This window comes from Notothenia rossii (genome assembly GCF_949606895.1).
Source record: "Notothenia rossii genome assembly, chromosome: 10".
Taxonomy (NCBI): domain Eukaryota; kingdom Metazoa; phylum Chordata; class Actinopteri; order Perciformes; family Nototheniidae; genus Notothenia; species Notothenia rossii.
This window is the reverse complement of record NC_136908.1, coordinates 6,131,912-6,147,538: the sequence shown is the minus strand read 5'-3', so window position 1 is coordinate 6,147,538 and position 15,627 is coordinate 6,131,912. Positions and strand designations below refer to the sequence as shown.

Here is a 15,627-nt window from a genome sequence, read left to right as displayed (position 1 = left end):
ACTCTTCAGTTCGTCACAAAGTCAGAGGAGGTGACTTCAGCTCTTTGTCATCTCAATATTGAGATTATTAATACAGATGCAGTGTTATACTTCCATTAGGTTAGGGGACTTGTGGAGGACAGAGTTTTGAAAAATAATGGCAAAAACTACTGACCCATTTTTCAGGAAACTTGGAGGAAGGGTGTAGAACAGCATTTGTCCAAGAGACAAAATTATTCCGAGAGACACTTTCGGGGGCAAGCGACCTTTTTTATAGCCCTGAATTTTGAAGTTGTTGAGGGGGGGGGGGGGGGTGCTATTGGAGCACGCTGTCAAGTCGTGGGAGCCTCGTAGCGGGGGCTACTGCGGAGCGCATAAAGCAGACTCTTCATGCTAACGAAGGATCACTTCTTCTTCAGGGCAGGGAAGGCTACGCAGTACGTCCCGCAGCTGCTGCCTCTCTGTTGAGACGTTGTATAAAGAAAATTGAGTGGGGGGCGAACGCACTAACCACTCCACCAGCGCCAAAGTGCGTGCTGGATGAGAATGTCTGGCATGCCAGATTTGGCCCGCGGGCCGCCAGTTGATGGTCACTGGTGTAGAAGAACCAATTACATTTTAGAGATGATCTGAATCCCAGGTGTGACTTTGTCATGTGCTAAAATGTGTCATAACGTAGTCAAAGAGGAGGGTCACTAGTAGAGCTACACAATAAGCGCAATATTTATAACAAAATTAATGTAAAAAATAGACAATGTACATGCACTTAAACCTATAAGACAGTACAGGAAAGAGAAAACCCCCAAAAAGCAAAAATAGGGCCTCTTCAAAAATAGGGCCTCTCCAAGTCAAAACATGGACATACTAATATGTGTTTCAATGATAATGTAAATTCCATCCATCCATCCATCTTCTCCCGCTTATCCGTAGTCGGGTCTCGGGTGTAGCAGTTCCAGCAGAGAGCCCCAAACGTTCCTTTCCCTGTCCACATCAACCAGCTCTGACTGGGGGATCCCAAGGCGCTCCGAGGCCAGAGAAGAGATATAATCCCTCCACCTGGTCCTAGGTCTACCCCTTGGTCTCTTCCCAGCTGGACGTGCCTGGAACACCTCCCTAGGGAGGCGCCCAGGTGGCATCCTTACTAGGTGCCCGAACCACCTCAACTGGCTCCTTTCGACGCGAAGGAGGAGCGGTTCAACTCCGAGTCCCTCCCGGATGACTGATCTTCTCACCTTATCCCTAAGGGAGACACCAGCCACCCTGCGGAGAAAACCCATCTCGGCCGCTTCTATCCTTGTATAATGTGAATTACGTTTAAAAAATGATCGTCCCCTTTAATTTTGAAAACATATTCCAATTGCAATGTCCGTCTTTGTTCCAAATCGTGCAGCCCTAATCATAAAGTCAATGTTTTTCAGATTGTTTGGCAGCTGGAGAAACATGTTATGCATATTCTCTTAACTTGTTTAGACATAATGACAGAGTGAAGAGCGCATGTAAACATCCTGAAAAAGACTTTAATGGAAGTTTTGCCAGCAGCTGTGCATGCAATAGGAATAACTGTAGGCTGATAAGACCGTCAACTAAATGCCAACCATGTAGAAAGTCTGTCTTTTTGGTATCAATTGTGCTGCTGCTTCTACCTACAATTTCCCGTACTGTTATCCAGGTACTGGCATGCTGGCTTGACTTTTCGAAGCAAAGATAACCGAAAAAAACTAAAACAACACCCCCACACATATTTTTGTTGTTCTCACCTCCAGCAGGAAGGGCTCAGTCTCAGAAACTTTGCCTGTGGCGACACACTGGAACGAGGCATTCTGCCCGGCGTTCACCTCCACGTCACCCAGACGAGCGAAATGAGGCACCTTGTCTGTGGAAGGAGCACACACACACACACACACACACACACACACACACACACACACACACACACACACACACACACACACACACACACACACACACACACACACACACACACACACACACACACACACACACACACACACACACACACACACACACACACACACACACACACACACACACACACACACACACACACACACACACACACACACAGTGAGGAAAGAGGCACATCTGGAGCCGAGCATCACTGTCTAAATATATTAAACACACAGCTGTGAGGTGTCATTTATTCAGAGCCTGTACAATAAATACTTTGGATACATCGTCAAAAAATGGCACATGTATTATGAACATTCGAATAGAGTGTATAACCATGAATGCATTCATTTTGGGGCATTTTTTAACAGAAAGTAAAGAGGATCGTTAAATCTTCACGAACCTACTTTGATTACATTTTTTAAATATCAACCAAGGCTGTTTTAGGAAACACGTTTGAATCACTTCGACCCACATTAGCTGACATTTCCACATGCATTGAAACAAAACACAGATCACAAGGCCGCATGTGAGAATAAATAACTGATCAACACAGACATTGTTTTTAAAGATTACACACGCAGATAATCACAGACACAATGCTTTTCTGCAGCATCAAATACTGTAAGCATTTACGTATTTATTAGGCTCCTTCTGGTTCTAAAGTGTGAATTAGGCTAAAGATTCTTCCCTAGTTTAGGTTTTATGTTCTGTGTTTAGATAGGTTCCTGTTTTATTTTGATAGTCTTGTCTACCCTCATGTGTCTAAAGTACGTTTCCTACCTTGTCTGTTTTCCCGCTGTTGTGATTGTCTAAATTGTCTTCACCTGGTGTTGTCTGTCTAGTATATATAGTTCTCGTCTTCCCCTGTCTCGTTGCCAGATTGTCTTGTGCGTTTCCAAGCATTCCAGCGTAACATTTGTCATTGTCCATAGGGTTATGGTCCATAGAGTTAGATTAAGTAAGTAGTTTTTGTATTCTTTTGATAGTATAGGTTAGACAGTTTACTGATTGTTTGTTTTGTTGCTTTAAGTATTCAGTGTGTTATGACCTGTCTACATTAAAACACTTTATTTTGATACTTTGTTTGTCTCTGCATCGTGCATTTGATTCCACGCCGTTGTACAGCCTTAACAAAAAGTGAATCTGTATTCTCTGTGTGTATGTCTTCTGAAGATGGTGCTCGTTATTCCTCAAGAAACATTCAATATGAGATGCACACAGAACTCATTTTACCAAATGACTCGACGGAACAGCCGTTTGAATGTCTATATTTGCATAAATAAAGACATGCGTAAGGAATTCCTCTGTAGAAATGCATACATTTTCTTTTTTAATTGACATCCCCGGCAGTTAGTCACACCAGTCTCTGCATGTATATACACACAAATAGCATCACATTTGTTTACTGCAACACCAGATGTTAGCAAACAGAGTGGTGATAAATCCACAGTGTCGTAATTTGATATAATGGAGTTTTAACGCACTTAAAGGTTGTTTTGATCATCAAAACACCTTCTTTTTTAGGTGTATCAAAACCGGTTGAATGCTTTTCCTTCCTCAACAAACAAATTAGATATGTTTAAACATTTTCGACACTATTTAAATCCATGTCTGCTAACTAGCATTCTCCTTCATCCCTTCAGTTTGTTGCGTAATTGCTACATAATTGAGATTCACCACCTTTGACTGTCAATCAGTGACATAACGTCAAATTACTGAAGGAATATGTTCCACTAATGCTGGTCCATGCGTGTAGAAAAACATCTAAACTAAATTGTCATCAACTCATCAAAGAATTGCCCCATAGTGCCTCCTATTCCTACATTTTAAGAAAAACTAAAATCATGTAATCATTCTGTAAGTAAAATATGTTTCTTCTCTATCTCTGATTTGAATCCCTGCTTGTCAGTTCCATTAATTCTCATTATTACAGGACTAGATTCCCCGTTGCGTTGTTGCCAGATGAAATGCATCAGAGGATCATTTCATCGCCATGTTGTCGTTTGCAGCTCCGTGCTGATCAATAAGCCAGTGTCAGAGATGCTATTTATATATTTATGTTACAATGTGTTTGTGTAAAATTGATATATAAGTTTGACATGATGATTTGTGTCACTGCACTGCAGACAAAACACTTTTTTTGCTCCTGAAAAGAGCAGGAACAACAGTGGTGCTAACGACTAGCGATTATTATACTTAAAAAATGTGATATTTTTGGACTTTCCCTATAGAAAAGCACCACTGTGACTAATAACAATGAGCAGCTCTAGCAGCTCTTAAAACTAAAGCAGCGTAATGGAATTTAGCTATTGTTCATTTGATCATTTACGCCTGTGCTTTCCCAACTGTGACTTTGCGTCAAAATGTCTTGGGTCGTTGTTAATAATGCGATGATAGAGGTGTTTGCTGTGGAAAAAGCACTCCTCTTTTCTCCTTATTGAGCACCTATTTTCAAGAGGTACTCAGCAATTTCACTAATGCCTTGCTTGGCTAAACGTCAAGCTCCAAAATGCATTGAATCAACCAAGAAGTATCATGGTCTTCCCTGTACTGTATCTGAAAATCATTTTTAGAATATTAGCCTTTCTATAAACCTTTCTGACCCTCCAACATTTGCATTCATTTAAAAGTCGGCACATAGTATGACATCAGTACTTTTAACTGTATTCAAAATGTTCTCTCATAGGAGTCAAAAGTTCAGTTTTGAACAAGTTTTGAAAAGTGTATAATAATGTTGGACCACAGCTGGCTATTACATTTGGGGAAATATATACAGTTATATAACTAACTTAATAAATGAAATACGGTCCCTGACTCTAAACATAATTTGTTTTATTTTTGGCAAGCAGAAACCTTTCTGATCAGCTTTAACCTCTGCCCTACTGTATATACAATACTAAAAGCTCACATTAGATTAACTCAAATCATGAACATAATTGTACATTTACTGATATTGAGGATTATAGTTATATGGTAAGGTAGTTTAGTGTTTGAGGGCTTTACCATATTCGGGAAAATTAGTATATCAGTTGAATAATGTCATGTCATGCTAACTAGCTAGCTAGCAGACAGCCAATGTTTTGCTATAAGTGGAATCAAATGTACATTTAGTACATGTCTGATGATGTCTGCATAATGTTAACATGTTTACGAATACAGGTTAGCGTTTAATTTCCTCAACAGGATCTTTAGCAATCAAATGTAACATTAGCTAAAAACAGACCGTTAGCTTCATAATAAATGTCAAATATTGAGGGCTATTCTCAAAAATACTGTATATCTATACTGTATATTACCACAATGGCCGAAAAACTACTAATAAAGTTTTAAACAAAAGGCTAAAGCTGGGGTAAAGATTATTGCTTTAAAGTTTAGTGTTTAGTCAAAACTAAACTCTACGGTCATTTGATGCTAAAGCTAGTTAGCAGATTGCAACTGATGTTTTGCTATCAAGAAGCACAGAATGTACATTTTGTAATAATGTATTTTTCTACGTATTGGTAGCATGTTTGGTAATACTAGGTGTTAGAAATTAAAATCAATGTTGATATGGCGTAATTTGAATTAAATACACTATTTGATTTAAATCAGTTTTATTCTGAAAAACCGGAAGTTCTCACTATTAGCTTAACACTTTTATTCTGAAAATTCGTCACTTCCGGTTAGCATTTAGCATCTGGTGGAATCATACGATTTCAAACCTTGAACCAAGGTGAAATTACATGTGATGTTGTACACTGAGCACACTGGGATTAGCACTCATTTATTGACGCTGAATAATGTGTAGCAGGGAATGTTTAAATAACCACAGACGCCAGAATGATGCAATTTAGCTACAGAAAAAGGCAGGAATTGCATTGGACCCGCCCCCCCGACAACACCGGCCAATAGGAGAAGACCTCAGATGACAACAGGAAGAGCAAGCCAAGAATTGATCTCTTCTACCCCCTGACCTGTACTGACCGGTCGTTGGTTGTGGAGAGCGCCTCCACTCGCACATTTCATTTTGTACACCACCGCATCTTTTGTGTAATTAAATGCTGTTAACTTTTATAAGCTTCCCTTGACTCTTTTCAGTCTCTCTTGCCTTCAGGGTTCTAGAATTGCTTTCATAGGTCAGCAACTAGTTTCCTCAACTGGATGTTTTATAATCAATTTATATATATATATATATATATATATATATATATATATGTATATATATATATATATACTTTTCCTGTTACATCTGTTTTTGTTCAAATGTAGGCATAGCTACATCTTAGTAACCGGCTAATGTCATTTCATGCTAACGGTAAGCAAATGTTCTGCAATAAATAAGCTAACAAAGCTCAACACCAAATGCAGCTAAACACAGTTAGCTTAATAATTATTATCAAATTGTGGTTAGTTAGCTTACCTTTTCACCACAAGTGATTAAGAAGATAGTATGTATAAGCCGCTTGTGCTATAAACTTAGTTATTTCATAATATATACAGTATATATACTTTTCCTGTTACATTTTTTTTCTTGTTCTCTGCAGCCTGTCAGAAGAAATTGTGGTGAAGAATAAAAAGCGAGTCAAAGTGTTAAAAACTCTTTTAGCTGCGGCATAAACAAATTGAGGAGAAAATAGATTCTCTAATGTGACAGGTGGGAAGCTAACAACATCTGTTTATAAAAGTGAAGGATCATTCGTAACACTTTTATCACTGAACCTCCATCTCCTGGAAAGCCTCAAACAGTGAGAACATATTAGTCATCTAAAAGCAATTCTAATGGAAACACATAATTGATATAATGATGTCTACAGCAATGAAAGGAAAATAATCATGATATATGAAACCTATCTTATAAAAGAGTGATTTGAGCTCCTGCTGAGGTGTAAATATGATATCTTCTGCAGGGCGAACCTGTCTTCCGGCACCAATGATGCACAGACTGGCCCTATTCACATAACACACACTTTTATCCTTGGTTTCCTTAGTAACCAATGGCAACATCTGGCTGGGTGGAAAGATATCAATTGAATCTTACATTTTATTAATTGCTTATTTTCTTTTTCCTCTCTGCAGTCCTTTTCCATGGTCTCTCTCAAACCAAAACAACATGTCCTCAGGTGCGTCTATCAGACCAAACCTAATATCCAATATTGAAACCATGTATGTATTATTAACTCCGCAGACCAGACATAAAGTGGAAACAAAATGTACACCCTGTAGACATTGTGTTGTCAGTCTGAGTATTTTGTCTGCAGGAACTTTAAAGTCGTCTTTTAAAGTGAAGCGTTCAGAGCCCCAATTATAGGAGAAGTCATTCGAGGATGAGGCAGCTGCATTAATAGTAACTGAGAAAACTGAATTCAAGATCTAAACGCCCAGTAGTGTGTACGTGTGACCTGTGCAGCCTTAATTAATACAGCTAAACATAAACAAGCAAGGTCATTTGAGTCCCAAAAGCATTTAGACTGTCTGAGATGTTCCTTTTCCAAATGAGAAATGCTGCCTCTTACTCCTAATGCAGGAGAGATTGGTCTTGACTGAAACACGTGTTCAGAATAAAGACACTGACTCCAGAGGAAAAACAACACAAATGTCAAATGAGTGGGTATGCAAACTAAAAAGCGTTAGCCATTGACTTGAATCTTTCCTAAGGAGACATAGCATTATTACTGCAGCCTATGGGGAAATATAAAGCCAGCTTGCTAATGTTTACTTACATCTTTTGTGTCAGTGTGTGTTTTACGGTTTGTTACGGGTGACTGCTCCTGCGGATACACCAGCTGCTACAGAAGAATGTGCGATTTTGTGATTTATCTGCACTTTGTGTATATGAGTAATAGATCAATTGTGCTCTATGATTCACGCATTTATGGCGTATGTATATTAAAAGGTCCCCTATCATACTGTTTTTCATCAATATATTATAGCTCTCAGATATATACAAAACATGTCTCTGAAGTGTTTGGCTCCAAACACCAAACAGATCATTGCAGCATTACCCATAATCCCCTCTGTTTCAGCCCTGTTTCCAAAGTGCTGATTCTCTGTCTGTTACTTTAGGTGAAAATAAGGAGCCCCTCCCCACGCCCCTCTGAGAGAGATTTGGTAAAAAAAGAACACAATGGTGCTCTAGGAGGAGATTCAGGTGATAAGGTGGGGGGGGGGGGGGGTTACCTTGGTTGCTGATTAGCTAATGGTTACACAAGACAACACATCGTTATGACATCATAAAGTGGCGAGAGAGAGAATCTTTTTTCCTGAAACTTTCAGAGTCTTTTTCCACAGAGGTGATGTATAAAAGACATGAAGAAGTGGATTTTGCATAATAGGTGACCTTTAAGCATTTCCTGGCAGAGATAGTGTCGAAAATTGTGAGCTATAATTTGGCGGGTCCAACCACCAACGTCAACAAGTCTGGGTCTTATCTCGAGAGTTGACAGAGGGCAAATGGTAAAACTTTAGATGAGTTTGGCGACAGAAAAAACTATTTGCACTGGTTTTTAGAAAGGGTTATTTCAGTTCCTCCTTCTGTGATGATTTATAATGTAAAGCCAGTCTGGTTTTTCAGTGGAGCCAGGAATCTGAAATTCATGAGCTAACGAATAACCTACATTATCATTCATTAACATTTTCCCACATTTATGCTGCTGCAAAACATTGTTACAGTTATGAGTAAAGGCCAGTGTGATCTAAGCAGTGAGGTTTAACTTCTCTGAACAACAAGGCAAATTAAAGTGTTGTTGGATATAAGCAGCAGATCGTTGATGCAAGAGAGAAATGGATAAAGCTATATTTATTTTTGATATATTTTGGCCACATCTAAATCTACAATATATGAGATGTTAAAAAATGTAAGAGTTACCAAATAATGGTCCTTTTCACGTACATAGATTTTGGGTTTCTGCAAAAACTTTGTTGATACTTTTTTCCTCAGTAAATAAAATATACTATTATTTAAAGGTCCCATGTCATGCTTTTCCGGTTATTACCCGTCCACTTGTGTGTTATGTAGGTTTCTCTGCATGTAACCGGTCTGCAGAGTCAAAACCCTCAAAGTACACCCTGTAGCGAGTAAAGCTCTAACACAGAGAAGACCAGTCTATGCTGCCCCAGAACGCCTCGTTGGAGATTTTTCATTTTTAAATTTTTTTCTTCCGGGAACCAAGTGAAGTGACCACCCATTGGTCCAAATGGACCAATCCGTGGAGCTCCTCGTACATACACACTCTCTCAGCGGCGAAACTGCGACGCGCCGGGGGGGTGCTAGTGTAGCCTTGCAGATTGGAACATTGAACAATGTAAATCTATTCTAGTAGACCTCAACAATGGAATTATGATCAGTAGAAATGGCCATGACATGGGACCTTTAACTAACAACTACGGAAACCATAACATAATTATCTACATAGTGTATTTGTGGCCTATAATTAAAAACCTTGCATCATACTCGCTTTACCATTCAATTAGCAGCCAGCGTAGAACTGAATAATTGTAATTATATGTAATCAAACACTCTGCGTTAAATCACAAGAACTCGGGAAACCATTAAATGGATAAACATGATATTTAATAAAAAGCTAATAACGGGCCATTTTCAATTGAATCATATTATTTCTGTTTTGGCACCACTTTTTCTCTTTTTACAGCTTTTCCAATGACGTATTTCAGGACGGCCAATCTGATCTGCTTTTGTATAAGGGCACCCAACCCTGCCTAGTGGTTAGAGTAAATCTGTGGTATGGTTACTACAAACTAAAGACTCTGTGCACCAAAGCTCTGCAGGGGGTATAATGGTAAACGTATGAGAACAGAACATAATGTAACATTACCAGCACTCATAGAGCCTCAACCCCCCCGACATCCAGAGGGGACAAAGAGAAGAAAAACTCCCAGAGAGCATCAAAGTACCACCACGAGCTGTTCCTTTCCTGTCTGCAACATCACATTAGTTTTAAAAGCACCCTGCTGGGAGCCCAGGGAAAGGTCAGCCGTTCTGCACAGACAAAAGGGAGACTTCCTGCTGCGAGACACTCGGAGAGGTTCCAGTTTCATGTGCATAAGTTGACCCCCCCCCATCCATCGTCTCTGGACTAAATCCACCAGACAGTCTCATCCCACTGGCCATGTGACTGTTAAACACCTGAACCTGTGAGAGAACATCCATAACATTCATCTGTTTGCAACTTCAATATTCCAATTACTTGTATATAGACTATTCTGCATAATTTATATTATATTTTATTTGTACTTACTTGCACTATTTTACCTTTTTTATTGTGTTGCATTGGAGGAGCCTGAATGTAAAATGTGCAACATGAAGGTTACTATTAATGACAGAGCTGATTCTTATGTTTTTTAATTGGATTTAATTAGCAGAATGATACTCTAATTGTTGCTGGGATGGACGTCCATTTGACTGCAGCTTTAACTGAAATTGAAGATTGACTAAAATACATTTTCCTGAGCGGGATGATGCAATCTACTCAAAAACATTGAGTTTAAATGAATGTATTATGTCAACACATTCCACATAACTGTATTAGGTTAGTTGTAAGCAATAATATTAAGTTGAATCTAATAGTTTTGTATTTAAACGTAAAACTATTGCTTTCAACTAACCTAATACAGTTATGTGAAATCTGTACATTTAATTAAAGTTTACTTGTTTAAAATGTAATTTGTTTTAGGTTGACTTCTGAAATCTGTCCAGGGAATACAGATGAAAAATAGCCTCTTCGCTAATAACTCTGGCATTTTTAAAGAAATGTGGATTAATGTGCACTGTCCCTGTTAAATAAATGAATGCAAAAGTAAATTTTTCAGTTTTTTCAGCAGGAAGTGTCTCTTTTGTCCGTAGAATCACAGGTGTCACTACCTTTGATTCTACGGACAAAAGAGACCCTTCCTGCTGTGACACTTGGACAGCTACGGTTATACTTGCAGGTGCATTGCTACGGGAAGCTATTCCTGAAGCTTTCTGGCCAGGATGTCGTCATTATGCCGGTCACTTTCTCCCGCTGACTGAGAAAAGGTCAGCAGGTGTGCTATGGTGAGTGCAGAACAGGTACTTACAACAGGGGTAATTGAGCAGTACGATGTCGTCCAGCGCGATGTACCCCTGCCGCTCCTCGGAGACGGTCGCTTCAAAGATGACCTGCGGAAGACAATGGGTAAATTAAATGAACACAGACCGTTACATCTTGAGTGGCAAGTAGACAGACAATATAGGAAATTAGAGGGAAGGAGTACAAAGGCCTGTCGAAAACAGACAGATTTTCCATTAATTCCATCAAGAATTAAGAAAGCTCCATTATCCGTTATCTTGAAGGTTTTGTGCTAAAGTTTTCTATATTTTAATAATTATTGGCAGGGCAACCTTTTTCTTCTCTTTACAATTGCATAGGGATATATTTATAATATCAATATTTGGTTACTGTTGTCCATCAGTTTTCCATTAATGGGCCATCAAACCTCAACAATTTAGAGCCGAAAAAGGGCCTGCAGAGCTTTAACCGTCCTGTTGTGTTCGTGTTCCCCCCCTTACTTTGGTGTTTGATCGGTCCTGTTTTAACTGCTATTACATTGACACAAAAACCATTAATCATCACCACATTTTATTTAACACCCTTTCAAACTGTAAGTAGTGTATCAGACTACTGGTATACATGAAAAACTAGACAATTAACATGTATTGCGTGTGCCAGGTGTGATCCATGTGGGGGGATGGGCACATAGGAGCGGGAAATGTATCAAATTGTTCTGTGTGTGTGTGTGTGTGTGTGTGTGTGTGTGTGTGTGTGTGTGTGTGTGTGTGTGTGTGTGTGTGTGTGTGTGTGTGTGTGTGTGTGTGTGTGTGTGTGTGTATGTGCCAGGTGTGATTCACATGGGGGGATGGGCACATAAGGGGGGAAAACACATCTAGTGTGTGTGTGTGTGTGTGTGTGTGTGTGTGTGTGTGTGTGTGTGTGTGTGTGTGTGTGTGTGTGTGTGTGTGTGTGTGTGTGTGTGTGTGTGTGTGTGTGTGTATGTTTGCAATCCAATTTTCTGGCAATAAAATAGCTTGCTTGTCTAAATGCAAATCCCAGTGCCAAACTAAATCTTATCCTGATGTTTCCTCCACGCCTTTATCTAAATGGGTATTTTATTTATTTATATTGGGGGGGGGGTTCTTATCTGGATCGATGTCTGAGGAAAGCCAATTGAAGCTAATTTGTATATTTGACCTAAGTAAATAACATTAATTTGATTTAACCATCTGTTTCCATAATGGCAAACCACGAAATATATGCTCGATTAAAAACAATGACCCAACCATTCTCAACATAACACAATAAAGACCTGGAAGTCATTAACTTCACAAAACATACTACACGGGAAATCTTATTTATAAAACCCCATCTAGTGTCAGATGTCAACATTTGAATCTCAGGTGAACCCTAAACCTAACCCAGTTAATTCACTAGATGTCTATATTTCCTTCTATTGCCCTGTACAATACCCTGTCAAATGCATGCTGTCACTGAACTCTCAGTTAGTGATTATTAATTGTTTCTGGGTTGCGTTTAGGGATTTTGAAACATCTCACAGGAGCTCATTTTTTAGTATTTCCATGCAATATTTTTGCTAACCTGCTTGTTGGACTGGACTGGGACTTTGTTGTCTACTTGCAAGTCACTGGAAAGCTGATTTACAGTACCAGCGGATATGACCATCAAAGACCATTCTTATTCATCCCAAAGTTTAGGACAGTTAGGAACAGTTTGCACCTCATGGGTACATTTGTTGACAAAGACCAAAAGATGCATTTGCTAGATCACAAAAGTCCAATAGGTGGAACTCCAAGTGAAGATTGTTAAGTTACAAAAAGCTTCCAGATTGTTCACATCCATACAGAACCCTTTGACGCTAATTCAGGAAATTGCAGAAGCCGAGCCACAGATTATTAGCTAACTCGATTTAATGCTTGTAGAATACAGTCAAGGGAATTATAAAATAATTAAGACCACCAAAAGACTGCGCTGAATCTTCACAATCTAACAAATACAACTTATCACTATCATCATTATACACTCAGACATAAAGATTAGAGAAGCGGTAGGATACCAGGTGCATAAGCTCCTTCGAAGACTCAAAGACAATAGGCAGTAAATTGTGGCAAACTTTAAAGGTGGGGCAGGTAAGAATGGAGAAACCAGCTCGAGTGCACTAGAATTTGAAAGGACGCAGCCGAAAAAAATCTGCCCCTTCCTTCAGACTTCCTTACAGAGCCCCTCCTCCAACACACACGGGCGTGCACATGACCAATGAGGGCACGAGATAAGTTTGTGCACAGATGGAAGGCTGACAGGCAGGTAGGCCATCCAGTTACTTTAGCCGGGCCGGCTCAGATGATTGGTCGTGCTTTTTACAGCGCCACGGCTTCCACGGATGACATTTTTTTATGTATTTATTGTCAAAGCTTTTAATGTATTTATTGCTATCGGGATGTTAAGAGCATTCCATGGAATATAACAAAAAGTGTTTCTGAAGTGAATTACCTACCCTACTTTTAATTACTCAGTTTCAACAATACATATAGAAACATAAACAAAAACATCTCACACGAGGTGAAAAACAGGCAGAAACTAGAAGTGCACTCACAGACTGCTGACCTTTGCATGAGTGAAAATAAATGTGTGTATCTGCCCCGTCACTCAGACCCACTCCAACATTAAATGGGTTTGTCCTTGGCATGTACTGCACTATTCCAGCATTTTTAGATTTCAGAATAATCCTGCACAGACTAACCAAAATGAAACACACCTGTTGTAACCCTAACTCTAGACTCAACTTTCGAAGAACTTTTCCAAATGGCAACTCATCTTGGTTTAGTTTTCTCATAAGTAAAGTCGTTCACTGCACAGAACATGAATAACTCTCTCTTCTGCCGCTTTAATCAATCCATACGGCAGCTGCAGGAATCCTTAAGCACATCCTAAATATTCACTCAGTCATCTAAATTAGGCGGGAGCATGCAGAGCCTCAGAGCGGATGGAGAGCCTCCCAGAGAGAGGCAAAGTCATCCAGGGTTTCTCAGCAGTGATTACAGTACAGTCAGCAGAGCCCAAATCATTCCCTCTACAACGCTGTGTGTGTGTGTGTGTGTGTGTGTGTGTGTGTGTGTGTGTGTGTGTGTGTGTGTGTGTGTGTGTGTGTGTGTGTGTGTGTGTGTGTGTGTGTGTGTGTGTGTGTGTGTGTGTGTGTGTGTGTGTGTGTGTGTGTGTCCCATCGGTTTTCCATTAATGGGCCATCAAACCTCAACAATTTAGAGCCGAAAAAGGGCCTGCAGAGCTTTAACCGTCCTGTTGTTTTCGTGTTCCCCCCCTTACTTTGGTGTTCGCGGTCAAATTTGACCGGTCCTGTTTTAACTGCTATTACATTAACACAAACACCATGAATCATCACCAAATTTCATTTAACACCCTTTCAAACTGTAAGTAGTGTATCAGACTACTGGGATACATGAACAACGAGACAATTAACATGTATTGCGTGCGCCAGGTGTGATCCATGTGGGGGGATGGGCACATAAGGGGGGGAAAACACATCTAGTGTGTGTGTGTGTGTGTGTGTGTGTGTGTGTGTGTGTGTGTGTGTGTGTGTGTGTGTGTGTGTGTGTGTGTGTGTGTGTGTGTGTGTGTGTGTGTGTGTGTGTGTGTGTGTGTGTGTGTGTGTGTGTGTGTGTGTGTGTGTTTGTGTGTGTGTGTGTGTGTGTGTGCCACTAGTTATCAATGTCAAACCCAGTGGAGGTCAGTCTGTGAGATTATGTATTTGGTTGTGTTGTCTGTATTTGATTTGCAGCTTGCTTCTCTATGTGGTTCCATAGTTTCTATTTGCAGTTTATTTATACATTACGACAAACTCTGAACTCTAAGGCGTGAGTGCGTTAACAGCTGGTAAGTTGTGATTTCAGTGTGTGTGTGTGTGTGTGTGTGTGTATGTGTGTGTTCCACCCACTAGTTATGCATGTCAAAGCACAGTGGAAGTCAGTGTGTGGCCGTGCACTCAGACGGGCAATAGATTGCAAAGTTGACAATACATCAGGCTTTAAGTGCCCGGGGCCAATCAATACCACAAAAGGCCTTGGCAGATGGATACCGACTAAAGGCTTTCTTTCCACTAATTTATTTTTATTTTTCATTCCTATGCTGGGCCATTAGAGACGTCAGACCGATTAACTCTTCAATTCATCACGCGTCAATGCGCCCACCACCATCGATTCACTCGTTAAGCCTCTGCATCTGGGCTCGCTCTCAGTGTGTTTCAGCGCCACGCTGCCAGATGCTCGGGAACTTGGCGCCCAATATCGGCGCAAACGTAAACCGCAGATATTATGCAAATGAGTACAATGCTGTCGCTCTGCACATACAAAGCAGAGCGCTGAAAATGAGACGGTTTGCTGAGTGTTTGAAGCTACAGTACAAATGCAATACACTGCAGATACAGAAAACACAATGGGATAACAAAAACCATTTCACCAATTTAACAATACATATCAAATATACTTATATTTTGTTCCTGTGGTTGTTATAGGTCAGTATCAGGGTTAGTAACAAGTTTCTGTGTTTGGTCGAGTTGTCTATCTTGTGGATTGTGTCTCTATTTTCAAAGTGCATTCGTGTATTTTTGTATTTTCTTGCTTCTGTATTTGCAACGTTTGTCTGTGTTTTGTTGGTTTTCCTGTATTCAGAGTGCCTTTTTATAACTGACTATGTT

The 15,627-nt window shown here is 39.9% G+C and overlaps 1 protein-coding gene across 5 annotated transcripts in view; it reads right to left on the bottom strand.

Annotated features, from left to right (window-relative positions):
• The window catches only part of ptprua (protein tyrosine phosphatase receptor type Ua), a 268,605-nt gene that overhangs the window by 124,778 nt on the left and 128,200 nt on the right, over positions 1–15,627 (bottom strand). For all 5 annotated transcript variants that reach the window (XM_079654672.1, XM_079654673.1, XM_079654674.1 and 2 more), the window contains exons 4-5: positions 10,945–11,026; positions 1,737–1,852 (exon numbers count right to left, since the gene is read on the bottom strand). In XM_079654672.1, the coding sequence (XP_079510798.1) occupies positions 1,737–1,852; positions 10,945–11,026 (198 nt within the window). The remainder of the gene's footprint in view (positions 1–1,736; positions 1,853–10,944; positions 11,027–15,627) is intronic.